Genomic DNA, 18,719 nt, shown 5'->3' with positions numbered 1-18,719 from the left:
TTTGGCTTGCTTGATGCAAGTGATCTAGGATCACAACACTTGTGAAGCTCAAATATTACAGCTAACATAAAAGTAACTACTAATTTTGAATTTTTATTTGCTTCATCTACATTTGAATTCAATTTGGCTCCATTGAACACATATGCTTGCATTTTGATTGAATGAACACAGAGTTGGATGTGCTCAAACTGATATAGATGGGTCATGACAAAGGTTTAGAAGAATATAAATGCACCATCAATTCATCATTGATTTTTTGCAAAACAAATGGAGAAATATCTGCAAATAAAAGATAAACTAAAAAGAATTGCACATATAACTGTATGTGAAAAGAGAGGTATTTACTACTCCCTGCCAACCCATTATGCATCATATACATATTGCCATGTTAAATAACCTGGTTTAGCTCACCCAAAGAGTGTAGAATTTCAGTGTAGCCATGTGATTTGATACCAAAATAGGTTAAGCAATAAAAGTACGTAGAATCCTAAGTATGTGGAAGCATGAAATTTCTGCTAAACTTTCATCAATACAAACTATATGTCCCAATGGATTAACTTTGACCAACAACATTTTTTTCCGAAAGAAATCCCCATTGATCTATGTGTACAAAAAAAAGCCTATACAATGCTGATACACGTCGGAAATGAAATGAAAGGAAAAATCTACTATGATGATAAGACCTTTCATTAAGCCATGGAAATGATGGCCACAATGCTACAGATTATGTATGTACCACGGAGAAGGCAAAAACACTATCATTCATGTATGAGAAAAAAAGTTCAAATCGCCGAAAACGCTACATAATATCTTTTCTGGCATCTTTTGTTTCTGAACCCTTGAGTATTGTCGTCCGTGGAAGATAACAAACCTGCGGGATGAGCGAAAAATCAAACACCCAGAATGCAAAAACATATGAAGCAGATGGAATAACAAAACAGATTATCAAAAGTCGCTTGAGAGTGCACTGAAGTCATATGTAGTTCCCGCTGTATTATGAGGCATCCTAAATTCAGTAGAACTGTACTGATCAAGCCTGTAACTTCTGTACAAATCCAGAGAAGATAAAGTTGAGGCCACTCAGTCTTGTTACTTCAAGGATAATAATGCAAGTTCAGATGCTGCCACTTTAACTGAACAGAAATGGCATTGCATGTTTCACTAATTAATAAACTTCAAGTGGAAATGGTTCAACCAAACTGGAAAATTTCCAAGGTGCCAACGTTCAGATCCAAACTTCTGCCAATAGTAATCTGGAGAAAATAGTCTTTGAAGTAAATCTGCAATGGTAGGATCAAAGTGGATTAGTATTTTTTTCCAAGTTATAATAGTTTTTTAAGGGAATCTGTAATGGAAAAAGAACATGAATGAGTTAATACTTTCCCAAGTCGCTAACAGAGAGGAAGCCATAAAATTTCGGAAAGATAGACATAAGAAAATAAAGGTTAATCCCAAAAAACTAAGCCACCTTCCAATTGGGCACTCGTATTCTCCAAACAGCTTTCTCGCCAATAAAAAATTTCCTGGACAATCCGTACAAATAAAGTACAAATTTCAACAGCTAGAGCAGGGACATGTAAAGAAGCTGCCAAATTTGCTTCAAGAATAGTATACATTAAAAAGAAGTTGACCTGGAATGATGGAGATTGGTTAAACATGCCACACAAAAGCTTTCACCATCTGAAAAGCACAATAAGAAAACTGTACTGAACTGAGTGAGAAAAGCGGAGGTTGCAATTGACAGAGCGTTTTGAATTCCAGTTTAGCAACTCAAGATTAGAATATGCATACCAATGGAAGGAATACCCGCGAGGGGTCTGAGAATCCAAGAAATCCGGAGGAATTGAGAGGGCCAAAGGTAGCAGGTGATTGAATCGAGTACAATCGGGTGCGTCGATAAACGTCGAGCCGTACTCCAGCAAGAGATGAACCTGCGAGATCCGAAACGTATGTTGAGGGACCGCGAGAAACTGAATGAGGGATTAGAAAGGGGATCGGACATGTACCAGCGTTGAGGGTGCTTCGCGTTGTGGCGGCGAGAACGATGTCGCTCTGGGTGTCGATGCGTACGGCAGCGGGACATCTTTGTAAGGTGGACACAATTGCTGCAGCATATGAGCTCAATTGAGCAGTTTGCAGTCCTTCAATGCTCGGATTTATCAGGTCTTTTGATGGCAATTAACTCGCAGTGGCAGATTCGTGGGGAAGAGGAGGGATTTTCGCGGCAGCCGGGGAAGACGAACAAAGATATGGGGAGGAGAAGGGATTTTGGCACCTGCGAAGTAACGAACAGAGTTTTTTGTTTTTGTTTTTTTGGGTACTGCGACCGCTGACCAGGTCGACGGAATGGGGGATGGGCAGGCCGTCTTCCAGGCATGCTTGGTGGCCCATGTCGGCCGGTACCGTACTTGGCGGCCCATGTTAGTGGGGAGCCATGCCCAACAACGCGTGATGAGACTGTGCGCGTGCGGACGGTTTTGGAAGAAATGGAGTGACGTGGCTTCACCACAGGCCAGCAAAATCAGTAGTGGGGGATTGCTATTTAAAGATAAAAGATACCCCAGGTTATGTAAATTAAGAATTAATAATTTATTGCGTAAGATCGACGGCTGAAATAATTCGAAGCGGTAGTACTGGGTAGTACCAGGAAGTACTTGCCAATCACCGTAAAAAGTTTATTCTTTCTCAAACTTGCCGAGTCGAGTAGTGACGCAATCAATTTGGATTCGCTCTTCCCTAAGACTTACAACGTTCATTATTGGTTCCATAAAGTTCATTGCAGCCGCTCCACCAAATCCTAAAATCAAGTTAACAGGAGAGAACTTGTTTCGGCAGAACCACTTCGACGCATCACCTCCTGTCTGTCAGATCTCACACCCCTGTCAGTTGAGGATGCAGTGCTGGCGGCAGCGACGGCTTAACCGACGATTCTCGATGGCGTGGCCGGGAGCATTGGCATCGTCCGCCGACCAGACCTCCATGGCGAGGACGCCCTTCCCATCGCATTGGCCGCACTCAGAGCATGCTTATTCAGATAACGATCTGAAATTGGGGTCATCGCCGGATTCTCTGTTGTTTCGGTGGATTCAGCGGTTTAATATCTGGCAATCGGCTGAGCCCTCGCGGACTTGCCTCCTTCTACGAGAACACGAGATGTAGGAAGAGGACGCCCGGATATGAAAAATTGTATCTGACACTCTGAACGAACTGTGCTAGCCGACTTAAACTAGAACTGTAGTAGTATTGCCCAGTCTGACGACAGTATCTCAGCCGCCGAAGATGCCGGCCAGCTCTATTCCAAGGCCAACTCTGGCCGAGACTCACATGTTATGCTGACCATGCTCTGATGCTTGTACGATCTGGGCTAAATCCTGTGTGATGAATCTGACGGGTAGATGAAAAAAAACAAGAAAAGAAGCATTGTAGAAACTTGTGATGGAAATCAAGACTAGCAAAACAAGGTGGTTAATGAACCAAAGACGACATATCCTATGCGAGGCAGGCAGTGTACTAACTAGATAAAAAAGTAGCCGAAAATCAGTTTCTCAAAGTTCACATGTAAAAATAGTATGCACCATCTTATTTCAATTCAGATTCAGTTCTAAAGACAGACCAGATGGTAACAGTACGTACAGAAGTTGATATTTCTTTTCACACCCAAGCAGCAGAGAACGGGCAGCCTGAAGGAGCCGCCATAATTGCGTCTTGCACGGAGTTGCCGGTCGGGCTCGCGTCCTCGGTTTCTTGCGGGATCGGCGTCGGCCACGCGTCACCGTGGGTCGTGTTCCTGGCCTTCGTCGTCATGTCGTAGGAGCTCGAGCATCAGGCCGCCTCTACGCCGCTCCCACACACGGAGCTGCTCCCCCGCCGAAGAAACTCGCACGAGACCTGCTCCCTCCGAATAAGCTAGGAACTAGGCGATCGCTAATCGACTGCAGCCTGACTGCAACACACGTGTACGTGCGCCTATTCTTTTGGAGACAATCACGTGTGCTGCTCGATCTCTTGCACTAATGAAAGTGAGCACTTCTCACATACGTGCGCACATGTTTCTTGATTTAACTAAAGCAGATACAAATTGCTTGTGGATTAGTTCTTTTTACTTCCTATTATTCCATAAAAAATAGATTGGAATTCATCTTCCTGGTTAGATTGGAATTCACCTTCATGTTTTCAGAACCTGCAGGATATCTGCGCGTCAAGGAGCACCTCAAGTTTAAGTGAGCCACTGTATACTTGCATATATTTATTTCCATCACTACAGCAATGCTCCATCAGGATCTTAGAAGAGAATGCAGTGTATTTAGTTAAGACCAAGTCACTCCATGCGTTGTCATCTTAGCACCTAAATATTGTCGGCGTTATTTGCTTAGAATATGATTTTTTACAATGTGGCAATGAATTTAGAATCTATATATGTTGCTATATAGTACGTACAACTATATACTTGATTATGTTGCAGGTAATGCGTGTACTGCATGGATTTAGAATCTATATATGCAATGCTTCAAGCTTGATGACGTCAAGCTTAGTAAAAAAAGGTTAGTATAGCCAATATTTCTTACCATATGAGTTCATACAAATTTAATTTGCTCCATATATGGATCTCTATTGTTTTATAATATAGTTTTTCTTAACTTAATGATATTTAAAAATCTTAGACATATTTTTAAGCCAAGAAACAGTTTTCATCAAAACACATCAAAACATGAAGGTTGATAAGTTGTAAAAAAGTTAACACCATATGTAAATTGGATCATAAGTTGCATTACATGGAGCCAGCCTGATCCAAAGTAGTCACAATTATGTTTGTCATTGATGCTGTTATCACTATACGTCCCAACTCACTTTCGATGGTGCAGAGATGTTGAAAGCATGATTTCCACCATTTTATTCATCATATTCAACTTTTTTTTCCCGTAGCAACGCACGGGCAAATTTCCTAGTACCTAATAATAAAGAGAGAAGTGTTTCCGTGGTTTGGTCCCGCTGGTTTCGTCCGTGGGTTTCGTCCGTTCGTACGTTGGCTGCGAAAAATAAGTGTGGTTTGTTTCTTCGTTTGTATCGTACACGTCTTCGTCTTCCGTCCTACTGTGCGTCTGTGCGTCTGTCATGTCTCGTACACGTAGCGTGGGTTGCCTTTTAGAATCGTTGTATTGGGTACGGACGAGGCCATTCAAGAAACAAGTCCATCTATTCCTGTCAAAACCGCGTCGCCCCAGGTATGGTCGTTTCCTCATCGGTCACGCCAACGTGTTGGTTCGTGATCCATATGAACCGGAACTCGCTAGCGTTTCTAGCCTTTAAATGTACGTACGTACAGGTGAGGCCGGATTCAATCAATAGATTAACCATCGACTAAAGAGACGAAAGCCTGCGGCGGCTCTACAATACGCGGAGATGAAAGCCTAAGACGGCGCCTACAATACGCAGCGACGAAGCAGAGGTAAAATGGCTACACCACACGCTGCACAAGGCTTTCAACACGAACGGAGAGACGTTTAGCAGAAGCCTGCGGCGGCGCTTGTCCGGAACCTTACCCATGCAGTTAGCGTAATCGATCCAGCCGTGTTAGCATACACCAAACCACCATGGATCGATGCAAAAAAACTCTGGTCTGATATGATCGATCGATGAGCAACTTACGATGGGGCGGTGAATGGCATCGACCTCTCCATGGCGGACGACAGCGTCAACGCGTTTCCTCAGTTGCTGTTGTCCAGATTTCCTCGGGCTTCCGCTTCCATGGACGCGGGAGCGCGTTGAGAGAGCTGCAGGCCACGTAGACGCACCGCTACTACGCTCTGGCCGATCTGGTCGATGACTTATCCGCTCCTCAAAACTACACGACGAGACACGCGCCGAGCCACCATGCGCCAACAGGAACGGGAACGCCAGCCTTACTCGATGGAGTTCATCCAATTCCACGGCCCACGGGAGCGGCCGCGGTGCCAAATGAGACTGCAATCTGGACGATGGCCGACGGGGGGTGACGCTATGCACACGCTCAACTCTTGCACTGTCTCCAACATGGCTACGGCTCGCCACGACCGAACCGAGAACGGCCGCCAAGGCGCCAATGCCCATGGACTCACACGTCCGTGCAGGGCACCAGTCCAAACGTGCTAGATATCGATGGACATAAACTCTCACTGATCTTAGGTACCGCGCCATGCACCTTCTTCTTCTAATCAGATTCATAAGTTGCTACATATGTTGAATACCTTGCACCACCTTCCACCCATGGCGTATTACTTGGGATGATTCAATTGAATTCATGGCAGGGTCTAGCTAGCTACATGTTCTGGTGCCATGGCCCGTCATTTCTATTCTTGATCCTAATTTAACAAATTCTCTTAGTTTTTTGGTATGCCAGCTTGCCGCGAATCAAAGAAAAATATGACCTTTAGTGATGTCCTAAAAAAATATTTAATAAAAAGCAATCTGTAGCAATGCATCCGGCGGAGAGCTGGAACCACGGCATGGCGCAGCGGTGTAGTTTCGGAGGCGGCGACTGCAGTTGAGCCGGGGCTCCGTCGGGCACGGAGCGTGAATGTCGATAACCAGCTGGGTCTACATCCGAGGGCAGGCGGGTGACAAAATGCGCGTGATGTGGGAACGAGTCGGTGTTGCCATTGTTTGCTGGTACATTGTTACCATCGAGAGTTTATAGCATATGTGAACCAAAGGTAATTCACCAAAGCAGGCTTACGTGTTTACTTGAGTTCTGGATATTGGCCAAGAATCCATCAATAATTTAAGTGAATCCACTACTTACGAGAATCTAAGTATCATAAGGCCAAAAAAAGTGTGTCGCAAAGGTTGGGATAATGTTTTCTTAGTTCTTGATAATAGTTTAGTTGTGAATTAGTAGGACCTATCGAACTAGCATGACGTTAGGTCACCGCGCATAAATATAAAGACCTTTTATATTTTTTATTTGTACATATTATTAGTGTAGTTTTCTGCTATATGATGCACACCTGCAAGCAGTGTTTGGCATATAAGTCTATTTTCAACCCTAAACTTGTAGATATATCCCGTTGCAACGCAGGCAAATTTACTAGTATGGCCTATATCGATCATATATATAGACATTATTGGGATTCATTAATTATATAATTAGTACTGATAATTAAATTAATTAACTTGAATTTTGACAAGGTCTGAAATGAAAACACACTTTAATTAATTTGCCTCACAATATATATATATATAATTAATATGCATGTATGGCCTAACCATGATATATATATATATATATATATATATATATATATATATATATATATATATATATATAGGATAAATACTTCCTACTCCTGGTGTAACTACACCCACGTCTCATATACTACCATACGGAAGTATATAACATACTTTATTGGTTTGAGTATGTTCGTACACTATATCTAAGATACTCCATACCAACTTTGCTGAAAAAAATTTAAATACACCCATAGTTTGCACTATATATACAAAATACATGCATATTTATACGTAAATAAATAGTGTACGTAAAAAAATGTACATACTGCCTACAAAGTAGTATATAAACTACCAAAATATTTTTATATATTTCATACTACATGTATATACTCTTCGGTATGGTAGATACTACCTAGATTGTGTGAAACACACGTGGGAGTAACTACACCCATACCGAAGAGTATATACATGTAGTATGAAGTATATAAGAATATTTTGGTAGTATATATACTACTTTGTAGGTAGTATGTACACTTTTTTACGTACACTATTTATTTACGTATAAATATGCATGTATTTTGTATATATAGTGCAAACTATGGGTGTATTTAATTTTTTTTCACCAAAGTTGGTATGGAGTATCTTCGATACAACATACGAACATACTCAAATTGATAAAGTATCATATATACATTTGTATAATCATATACGAGAGATGGGTGTAGTTACACCCAGGAGTAGGAAGTATTTATCATATATATATATATATATATGTATGTTTAATTTGGGGATTTCTATCACTCTCTCTCTCTCTCTCGTTGGTGGCCAACAACACACACATGCACTTTGTGCGCAAAGGCACGTGCCTCTAATAATGTGTGCGCAGTCGATCGATCTAGTTTTGATTAATCATAGCACACAAATAAAGAAGTTGTATTTGAATACACACAACCCTAATCTAAAACACATAACCCCTAACATGGCCTAATTTATTAACCCCTTCTCTTTAGCTAATTAGTGGAAATTGCACAAAATCAAAAGGGGTCCCTCACTAATTATACATATCTAGATTGTGATAAAGTTTTGCACCATGTTTGGTGGATGGGTGCATCTTGGCATGTAAAACAATTAATGTTTGCAAATGGCGTTGTCAAAATTTATGTACAAATGATTTATTTCCATCCAAAGTGCGTAAAATGGGTGTTTTAATGAAGAAAGTACAAATAAAACAGCTCAACATGCCTCCACACCCCGATTTTCACACGAAGTAGAGCATATTTAAAGGATAATTCTAGAGTTTTACTATTTTTCAAGCAACTTTGCTAATTTCCCCCCACTCACATGACTTTATGTCGATTTAACAAAAATAGGGTGAATTTGAACTATATGGGCGGGATAGTTTTAATTGTGCGCGCGGCAAAGGAAACCGCCTATTACTCAACCTTGTGCACGACAAATTACACACGCAACTCCATTAAGCACCACCTACAGACCTTAATTATATCACCCCGGCGGCCCGGCCGCATGACCCCCACCCACCCTTACACAACTTATCCCCGTCCGTGCGAAGAGCTTCCCCTCCCCGTACCGTCCGTGCGAAGAAGAAGCTTCCCCTCCCCGTCGTTCTTCTCGAGACGCACCGACGGTCAAGTTGATCCACGGTAGGGCTGCTATCTCTAGCTCAATCATGCATCGGGCAAGACGGCCTAACGATTTATATTTTCTTGATGCTGCTAAAAAAATTCGTCAGTATGCTCGAACTAATTGGCACTTTATAATTTTCCTCTCTATTTGTCCTCGATCAATTTGTTCATTTGCGTGTGCATATAGAGTCAGTTCTGCACTCGATCCGTTAATTTGCTGAAATGCCATGGCAGAGTTTTGTACACGATCTGTTTGCTAAAATATCGATGGGCATTTTTTGTTTTGTACTCGACATGATTGCTGAAATGCATAATCATGTAGTATAGTTTTGTACTCGAGGGATATACATTTCCTACTTCACATTAAATTAATAACCAACCACTGTATCTCATAATTAAACAGATGGACAGAACTTGGATACTGCATGGACACTTATGTTCCCTTTCATATATAAATGGTGTTCAACCCTTTATGGGGTTTATTAGAGCTCGTGAAGGTCACAACCTGGACGTGTATTGCCCGCGCTGCACATGTATGAATGGTGAGAAGAGGCCTCACCATGTAGTGGAAGATCATTTATACTTTTTTGGGATGGACCGCACATATGTTAGGTGGGTTTATCATGGTGAACCATATAATGATCCTTCAGCGGGAGAAGCAGATCTTGCTCACACTGTATGTGTGTTGGCATATGCAGTTAATTATTTATATTGATGATGCCGCTGTTTCGATCAATAGTTTGCATTGCTGTGCAAGGTTCTGTACACAAATTTAACTTGTTGCAGATGGATGGACTGGAAGGAGAGAAAAAGCGCTTGCTTCAGGAAACGGGTTTCAGCTCTGGGACATGTGCTGTGCTAGATGAGAAGGTAAATATGTAAAACAACATATTTTCAGGTTGCAGCCCTTAGATGTTTGTCTAATCGGTTGATGTACTAATTGCAGAAGCATAGAGTTGCAGAGGTCTCTCAGTTTGATGGGAGATTTGAAGATGAACCTCAGTTTGATGATGACGAGCCTTTCATAGACGAAGGTCCTGCACCTGAGATTATCCAGCCTACAGAAGGAGGCCATGGACCGAGTACACAGCTTTGTGTTGAAGTGGATGCACGTCCAGAGATCATCAGGGGCGTCCGGGTAGTCTCAAGACCACCCAGCCCTGATGCACCTGTGGATGGTACTGATGACGAGCCTTTCATAGGCGAAGGTCCTGCACCTAAGATTATCCATCCTACAGAAGGAGGCCGTGGACCGAGTACACAACTTTGCGTTGAAGTGGATGCACGCCCGAAGATCATCAAGGGCGTCCGGGTAGTCTCAAGACCACCCAGCCCTGATGCACCCATGGATGGTACTGATGACGAGCCTTTCATAGACGAAGGTCCTGCACCTGAGATTATCCAGCCTACAGAAGGAGGCCGTGGACCGAGTACACAGCTTTGCGTTGAAGTGGATGGACGCCCGGAGATCATCAGGGGCGTCCCGGTAGTCTCAGGACCACCCAGCCCTGATGCAAAATGTTGAGCTACTTTGTGATTCATACTCTTATGTTCTGGTGCTATAGTATGTACTATCTTTGTTATGATTTGTACGCCTTTGGCGCTAGAACTATAATTAAGCATTCAGTGGATGATCGCGTTGCAAAATTTGACTCCCACATAATCATTTCATCGTATGAGTAGTAGCACAATTACTTATACAACGAGTCCTGCCAGCGCATTAATTGGTAGCATGAAACACTTTTAGGTACTCCCCTCTGATTCATATTAATTGACTCAATTTTGTCTAGATATGGATGTATCTAGATGCATTTGTTAACTAGACTAACAAACTTGAGTCAGTTAATATGAATCGGTGTAAACCGCCCAAGTCCTCGAGCAGCTAGTTTATTGACTCTGGATTCCAAGCCTCTCGCGGCAAGCCATCGACGAAGCTTTGACCAGATCTTGGCCCGACTTTTTTTTGCGAATAGAAAAGCATTGACCAGTTCCTCTCGGGATACAGCACGTCGGTGAGCTTGCACGGTTGCCATGAGCACTTTCCGGCGGAACTTCCTCTGCAGCGCCCTCAAGCTGCTGCTGCGAGACAGCACGCAGTGCCTCGAGGTGGACGGAACTCGGGATCTCAGGGCGGGGGGTCCGCCTCGTCCGGGAACGATATCCAGCGGGTTAACGAGGACATGCATGGCGGCCAGGGGATTTGGTTTTTTTTTTGTTTGAGCTTGGGATTTGGGGTTTTTTCGGATAGGGGAGGAGGAACCAAGGAAGAGGAAGGAACAGCCCGCGTGCTTGGCGCGTGGCGGTGTGCTTGAATTTCGAATTTTTGTGAAATGTTTCATTTCCCCGCTACAATTCGGGGGTTTTCTTGACGCGCCAATGCGTCCCGCCGGGCAACTTCAAGTCAATTTGGGGTGCCACACTATGGGCCCCAGTTTCAGTCAGACATGTAATGACTAGTCACATCAGTAAGTTCACTGTGTAATAAAATATGTGACGCCTCCCCTTTATGTAGCCCCCCTTCTCTCCCGATCGAGTGCCGACAGCCGACGGATGCAAGCCGCTAGCTAGCTCGATCCCCTCCTTTTGGCCTCCACCATCCAGGCATCCAGCTTGGAGGGTCAAGCTGCATCTAGACCAAGCGGATTAGGTAGTACACTAGTACTGTTCTTTCCTTTCTCGAGATCGGTTCTTTTTTCCTCACCTCGATATCTTGCGCATCTATTTCCTATTCTGGGCAAAGGGGTGTCTTTCTGGTCACCCTCGCGCTAGGAGTGATTGATGGGGGTGGGGGGCGGGGGCTACCTTTGCTTGGATTGGGGTGTTCTTCCTTTATTTGTTGACATTTGCAACCTTTGTAGTTTCTGCTGATCATCAATGTATCTTTTGTTAGCTTGTACATGAAAGGAAAGACCTCGGTGGGGGGGGGGGGGGCAATGGAGCGTAAGGCCACCACGCATGTGGGCAGTTGGCTGAGCCTGAGCTGCGTCCCCAGCCCCGCAAAGCAGGTACTCCGTTTGCTTATCCACGCTGTCTGTCTGCATCCTCAATCTGTTACTGTTCTGGAAGATGCTTAAAGTAGCACATGTCTTCAGCTGTTTGTGCGTAAAGCCTCTGTGACACCATGCTCTATATTTTTAGAAAGTCAAACTATACCATGTTTGACTAAGCTTTTACCAAAAATCATTAACATGCAAAATACAAAATTAATATCATTAAATAGGTTGTGAAATATATTTTCCTACGGTATCTACACAATATTATATTTGTTGATAGAATGTTCTAAAATTTTGGTCAAACTTTACTCGTTTTGACTTTGGGATGGAGGTATCTAGACAAAGCTGAGTCAACTAGTTTTTTTGTCTGCCCATAACTAGTGTTCATGGTGCAAAAGGCTAAGAGCATCCACTATATGCACCAGTCTATCTCATACAGTAATTCAATATCACTGCTGAGGTCTGCCTTATGTTTTGCTATTCATATGCAGACTGAAACTTTAGGGCCTTTACTCAAAAGGAAGATCAAAACTGCAGCTGATCAGGCTGCCAGTATGTTGATGCCGCCCCCATCTTCTAAATGCCTCTACAAGCACAAGGCCACGCACCAGCTGGGTGGTGATCTTTTAATGAATATGGTATATTTTCTTAATCTACAGATCATGCCTTGATTTTTGTCTGTTTATTGTCGGTTTTTTCTAATGCTTGCCAAAAGTTTACAAAAACAACAACAACAACCAAGCCTTTTAGTCCCAAACAAGTTGGGGTAGGCTAGAGTTGAAACCCATAAGATCTCGAAGCCAAAAGTTTAGAAACACCAAATTCGTTTGCTTACAATTATCATACATGAATGTTCATCTACTCTCCGAGTTCCCTAACCCAACAAAAAATGATGTTAATTACGATTTTTAGATTAAAAGAGCACCATTAGGCGCTGTTAATTATGACTTTGAGATTAAAATGTCAGTTGCAATTGTTAATTACAATTTTGAGACAAATGATTAGTTAAACCTTGATCTATTCTGCTCTCCATTTTTCCCAACCGAACAAAAATGTAACCATTCCATTCCTTTGAAATGGAACCATTCCATTCCATTCCATGCTGTTTCAGAACCGAACACACCCTTGCATAGTTGTGAACTCTTGTCTATACACAGCCATACCCTTCCACTTACATCCAGCACTATATGCATCAGTCTGTCTCAGAGTCATTCAATAGCACTGCTGAGATCTGTTCCCATTCTTATGCAGGCTGAAACTGCTATGCCTTTACTCAAGTGGATGCAAAATGAGGCTGATGAGGCTGCTGTGAGGACGATGGTGCCGGCACCATCTTCCAAAAACCTCTACAAGCAAGAGGCCATGGGCCAGCTGGGTGGTGACCTTTTAATGAATCTGGTATATTTTCTTAATCCGCATACATGATTTTATTATTATATGTTTAATTACTGTTGGATTTGTCTAATGCTTACCAAAAGTTCAGAAACACTGCGTTTGCTTACAATCGTCATACACTAATTTTTCACTTTTTAGTCTGTCTCATCCGGTATATAAACTGTTGAGTTCGGTTGGCTTCTTTTGTAATCATTTGCATTGTTGTCAACTGTTGTCTATGCACAACCCTATTCTTCCACTTACATCCCACACTATTTGCATCAGTCTATCTCATAGATTTATTAAATATAAATGATGAGTTCTGTTGCTATTCATATGCAGGATGAAACTTCTGTGCCTCTACTCAAATGGATAAAAAATGATCATGATGAGACTGCTGTGAAAACGATGGTGCCGCCACCATCTTCTGAAAACCTCCTCAAGCACAAGGCCACGGGCCAGCTGGGTGGTATCCTTTTCAGTAAGCAGGTATATTTTCTTAATCCTCATACATGATTTGATTTGTTTGTTTATTGACGGCTTTGTCTAATGCTTACCAATAGTTCAGAAACACACACAACCCTATTCTTCCACTTACGTCCAGCACTATATGCATCAGTGTCTTATAGATTCATTTTATATATCACTGCTGATGTCCATTGCTCTTCAATTTTCATATGCGGTCGAAGCTGCTAAGCCTTCATTGGTCAAAAGGATTGCAAGCTGCTGGCGATGAGGCATATGCGAGAGGCTACCACCAAGTTCTTGTCAGCCCCACCTTACGGATGCTTATATAAACTCAAGTCCAAGGACCAGCCGGGACGTAACCATCCAAGGGTTCGGGTATATTTTCTTAAACCACATATACATGCCATGATTTATGTTTGATATTATCGCCGACTCCGTCTAATGCTTTTTGGAATTCGAAACACCAAATTAGCATGCTTATATTCATCATACACTAAATTTTGACTGTTCAGTTTGTAACATAGTGTTATGCACTCGCTTGTCAACATTTGCATTGCTCTGCACTATGCACTTTACACAACCTAACTCTTCCACTTACATTCAGCGCTACACACCAGTAGTACCTCGTATGTTTCCTTCACCATCCCGATGCCGAGCTTGCGGGAATATGGCGGGCCCATGTACATACCCCGCATATAACACCTCCTATGGCTCTATCTACCTTTCTAATAACTCCTTCACAGAGTTACGTGTATGTATTCTCAGTGGTTTAGCATGAATTGGCATATAGTAAAGTCTTGTTTTTAGTCTTCCTGCTTCTTACATTAGTATCAATTTTCACATGCAGACTGTACCTTGGGAACTTCGTCCAATGATTAACCAGATGTGTCCGCATGAAGGGTCTTTTACTATGCATGGCAATGGAAAATTGATAAACACCTACACGGTCTATGAGGTGTATGTCTACAAGACACAGGCCATCACATATTTGTATGGACATGATTGGAGAAAGTTTGCTTTTGACTACGGTCTGAAGAAGGGCGATGAGCTGAGGATCAGAAACTCAAACGAGCAGATATACGTAATTGCTTATAGAGTTGGAGACACTTCCAAATATATAATATGTAACTTTTTTGTACTCATATCCTTTGAGTACTGCATTCTGAGTAGTTGTTCTAAACCATTCCCTCTGTTCTAGCTTGGTGGGTTTAACATGATCAAAGCTGCAGATCCCCTGATGGAACAGGAGCGGATGTCACAAAGGGCACCCACACCAGCACCGGCACCGGCTTCCCACTCTCCTGCATCGGCCACCGGTTCTCGTACCAGCTCCATTTACTCGCATCTACCCGGCAGGCCCCTACATCAGCATTGGTTCCTGTAGAGGCCCCATATACTACACCGCCCGGCGAGGCTCTCGCATCAACGACCGGTTCCTCTAGCTGCACCATTTACTGCACCTGCCCAACAGTCTCCTGCATCAGCACCGGTTCCTCTAGAGGCACCGTTTACTGCACCTTCCCAGCAGTCTCCTGCGTCAACACCAGCTCGTGTACTAGCCCAGGCTGCTGCACCTGCCCCAGCCAGATCACCGAGGTCTCAGCTCATTGCTATGGCCACCCGTGTGGTGACCAGGACGCATCTGAAGGGTATGTTCGTGAGTATATGGTAGCTTAACTGCTCTTATCTTGATGTCTTCTCTGCTCAAAGTCTCACATGGTTCAGTGCATTGGTGCCATTGACTAATTTTTGGTGGTTTCTCTTTCTTCGAATCAGAAATTGCCTAAAAGTATCTCCAGGGATCTCAATTCTGGCCAAAGGGGCAAGATATCCCTCGTCATGGAGAGTGAAGGTCTCACCGTGGAGGGACGGTACTCCGCCAGTCCCACAGATGGCCGCTTGGCTGTTACTTCCAGGTGGAAAAAGTTCATTGACGGTGCCAAACTTCGCATTGGATCAAAGTTGAATGTCAAGATCTTTCGATGCCACTGTGACATGCTGGTCATAAAGTTCGCGGTTGTCTAGTTCCGTTGTCCCATGAGCCCTTAGCAAATGCATTTGTAGTTATACTTATATAAGGTTATCTTATCTGAACTACTAGTTAATTGTATGGGTGGTAAAACTCTGGCAAGCTTTTGCTCTTAGCAAGTATGTATGTATGATTGATACGTCTCCGACGTATCGATAATTTCTTATGTTCCATGCCACATTATTGATGATATCTACATGTTTTATGCATACTTTACATCATATTTATGCATTTTCTGGAACTAACCTATTAACAAGATGCCGAAGAGCCGATTCGTTGTTTTCGCTATTTTTGGTTTCAGAAATCCTAGTAAGGAAATATTCTCGGAATTGGACGAAATCAATGCCCAGGGGCCTATTTTCACACGAAGCTTCCAGAAGACCGAAGAGTCAACGAAGTGGGGCCACGAGGCGGCCAGAGGGTAGGGCGGCGCGGCCCAGCCCTTGGCCGCGCCGACCTGTCTCCTGGGCCCCTCGTGACGCCCCTTGACCTGCCCTTCCGCCTACAAATAGCCTTCGTCGCGAAACCCCCGATGCGAGAGCCACGATACGGAAAACCTTCCGGAGACGCCGCCGCCGCCAATCCCATCTCGGGGGATTCGGAGATCGCCTCCGGCACCCTGCCGGAGAGGGGATTCATCTCCTGGAGGACTCTACACCGCCATGGTCGCCTCCGGAGTGATGAGTGAGTAGTTCACCCCTGGACTATGGGTCCATAGCAGTAGCTAGATGGTTGTGTTCTCCTCATTATGCTTCACTGTCAGATCTTGTGAGCTGCCGAACATGATCAAGATCATCTATCTATAATGCTATATGTTGTGTTTGTTGGGATCCGATGAATAGAGAATACTATGTTATGTTGATTATCAATTTATATCTATGTGTTGTTTATGATCTTGCATGCTCTCCGTTATTAGTAGAGGCTCCGGCCAAGTTTTTGCTAGTAACTCCAAGAGGGGGTATTTATGCTCGATAGTGGGTTCATGTCTCCGTGAATGCTGGGGAGTGACAGAAACCTCTAAGGTTATGGATGTGCTTGTTGCCACTAGGGATAAAACATTGATGCTATGTCCGAGGATGTAGTTATTGATTACATTACGCGCAATACTTAATGCAATTGTCTGTTGTTAGCAACTTAATACTGGAGGGGGTTCGGATGATAACCTGAAGGTGGAATTTTTAGGCATATATGCATGCTGGATAGCGGTCTATGTACTTTGTCGTAATGCCCAATTAAATCTCACAATACTCATCATAATATGTATGTGCATGGTCATGCCCTCTCTATTTGTCAATTGCCCAACTGTAATTTGTTCACCCAACATGCTATTTATCTTATGGGAGAGACACCACTAGTGAACTATGGACCCCAGTCCAATTCTTTATCTTCGAAATACAATCTACTTGCAATACTTGTTCTCTTGTTCTCTGCAAACAATCATCATCCACACTATACATCTAATCCTTTGTTACAACAAGCCGGTGAGATTGACAACCTCACTTGTTTCGTTGGGGCAAAGTACTTGGTTTGTGTTGTGCGGGTTCCACGTTGGCGCCGGAATCCCTGGTGTTGCGCCGCACTACATCTCGCCGCCATCAACCTTCAACGTGCTTCTTAGCTCCCTACTTGGTTCGATAAACCTTGGTTTCATGCGAGGGAAAACTTGCCGCTGTACGCATCACACCTTCCTCTTGGGGTTCCCAACGGACGCGTGCTTGTACGCGTATCAAGCTCTTTTTACGGCGCCGTTGCTTGGGAGATCAAGACACGCTGCAAGGGAGTCTCCACATCCCAATCTCTTTACTTTGTTTTTGTCTTGCTTTATTTTATTTACTACTTTGTTTGCTGCACTAAATCAAAACACAAAAAAATTAGTTGCTAGTTTTACTTTATTTGCTATCTTGTTTGCTATATCAAAAACACACAAAAATTAGTTACTTGCATTTACTTTATCTAGTTTGCTTTATTTACTATTGCTAAAATGGGTACTCCTGAAAATACTAAGTTGTGTGACTTCACAACCACAAATAATAATGATTTCTTATGCACACCTATTGCTCCACCTGCTACTACGGCAGAATTCTTTGAAATTAAACCTGCTTTACTAAATCTTGTTATGCGAGAGCAATTTTCAAGTGTTAGTTACGATGATGCTGCTGCCCATCTCAATAATTTTGTTGAACTTTGTGAAATGCAAAAGTATAAAGATGTAGATGGTGACATTATAAAATTAAAATTATTCCCTTTCTCATTAAGAGGAAGAGCTAAAGATTGGTTGCTATCTCGGCCTAAGAATAGTATTGATTCATGGACTAAATGCAAGGATGCTTTTATTGGTAGATATTATCGCCCTGCTAAAATTATATCTTTGAGGAGTAGCATAATGAATTTTAAACAATTGGATACTGAGCATGTTGCACAAGCATGGGAAAGAATGAAATCTTTGGTTAAAAATTGCCCAACCCATGGATCGACTACTTGGATGATCATCCAAACCTTTTATGCGGAGCTGAATTTTTCTTAGCGGAACCTATTGGATTCAGCTGCTGGAGGTACCTTTATGTCCATCACTCTTGGTGAAGCAACAAAGCTTCTTGATAATATGATGATTAATTACTCTGAATGGCACACGGAAAGAGCGACACAAGGTAAGAAGGTAAATTCTGTCGAAGAAACCTCTTCCTTGAGTGATAAGATTGATGCTATTATGTCTATGCTTGTGAATGATAGGACTAATATTGATCCTAATAATGTTCCGTTAGCTTCATTGGTTGCTCAAGAAGAGCATGTTGATGTCAACTTCATTAAAAATAATAATTTCAACAACAATGCTTACCGGAACAATTCTAGTAACAACTATAGGCCATATACTTATAATAATGGCAACGGCTATGGTAATTCTTATGGGAATTCTTAAAACAATAATAGGAATTCACCCCCTGGACTTGAAGCCATGCTTAATGTAACACCCCAAATTTCAATAAAAAGAAAGTTAGAGAATTCCAT

The 18,719-nt window shown here is 42.8% G+C and overlaps 1 protein-coding gene across 3 annotated transcripts; it reads right to left on the bottom strand.

Moving 5' to 3' along the window:
• Nucleotides 1-625: 625 nt before the first annotated feature.
• LOC124683509 lies at nt 626-2,216 on the bottom strand. Of its 3 annotated transcripts, none has more exons than XM_047218006.1 (5): nt 2,007-2,216; nt 1,792-1,931; nt 1,632-1,701; nt 1,469-1,523; nt 626-1,280 (listed from the first exon to the last, which is right to left on the bottom strand). In XM_047218006.1, the coding sequence occupies exons 1-5, from the start codon at nt 2,081-2,083 to the stop codon at nt 1,191-1,193; spliced, it is 432 nt and encodes a 143-aa protein (XP_047073962.1). In that variant the 5' UTR covers nt 2,084-2,216; the 3' UTR covers nt 626-1,190. The 3 variants fall into 3 exon arrangements, 2 of the variants coding, with proteins under 2 accessions (XP_047073962.1, XP_047073963.1); XM_047218007.1 differs by having other exon boundaries at nt 1,632-1,680; XR_006996720.1 differs by lacking the exon at nt 1,469-1,523.
• Between the last annotated feature and the right edge of the window lie 16,503 nt (nt 2,217-18,719).

The sequence above is a fragment of the Lolium rigidum genome, chromosome 1, assembly GCF_022539505.1.
Source record: "Lolium rigidum isolate FL_2022 chromosome 1, APGP_CSIRO_Lrig_0.1, whole genome shotgun sequence".
Classification (NCBI taxonomy): domain Eukaryota; kingdom Viridiplantae; phylum Streptophyta; class Magnoliopsida; order Poales; family Poaceae; genus Lolium; species Lolium rigidum.
This window is presented reverse-complemented; position numbering and strand designations above follow the sequence as displayed.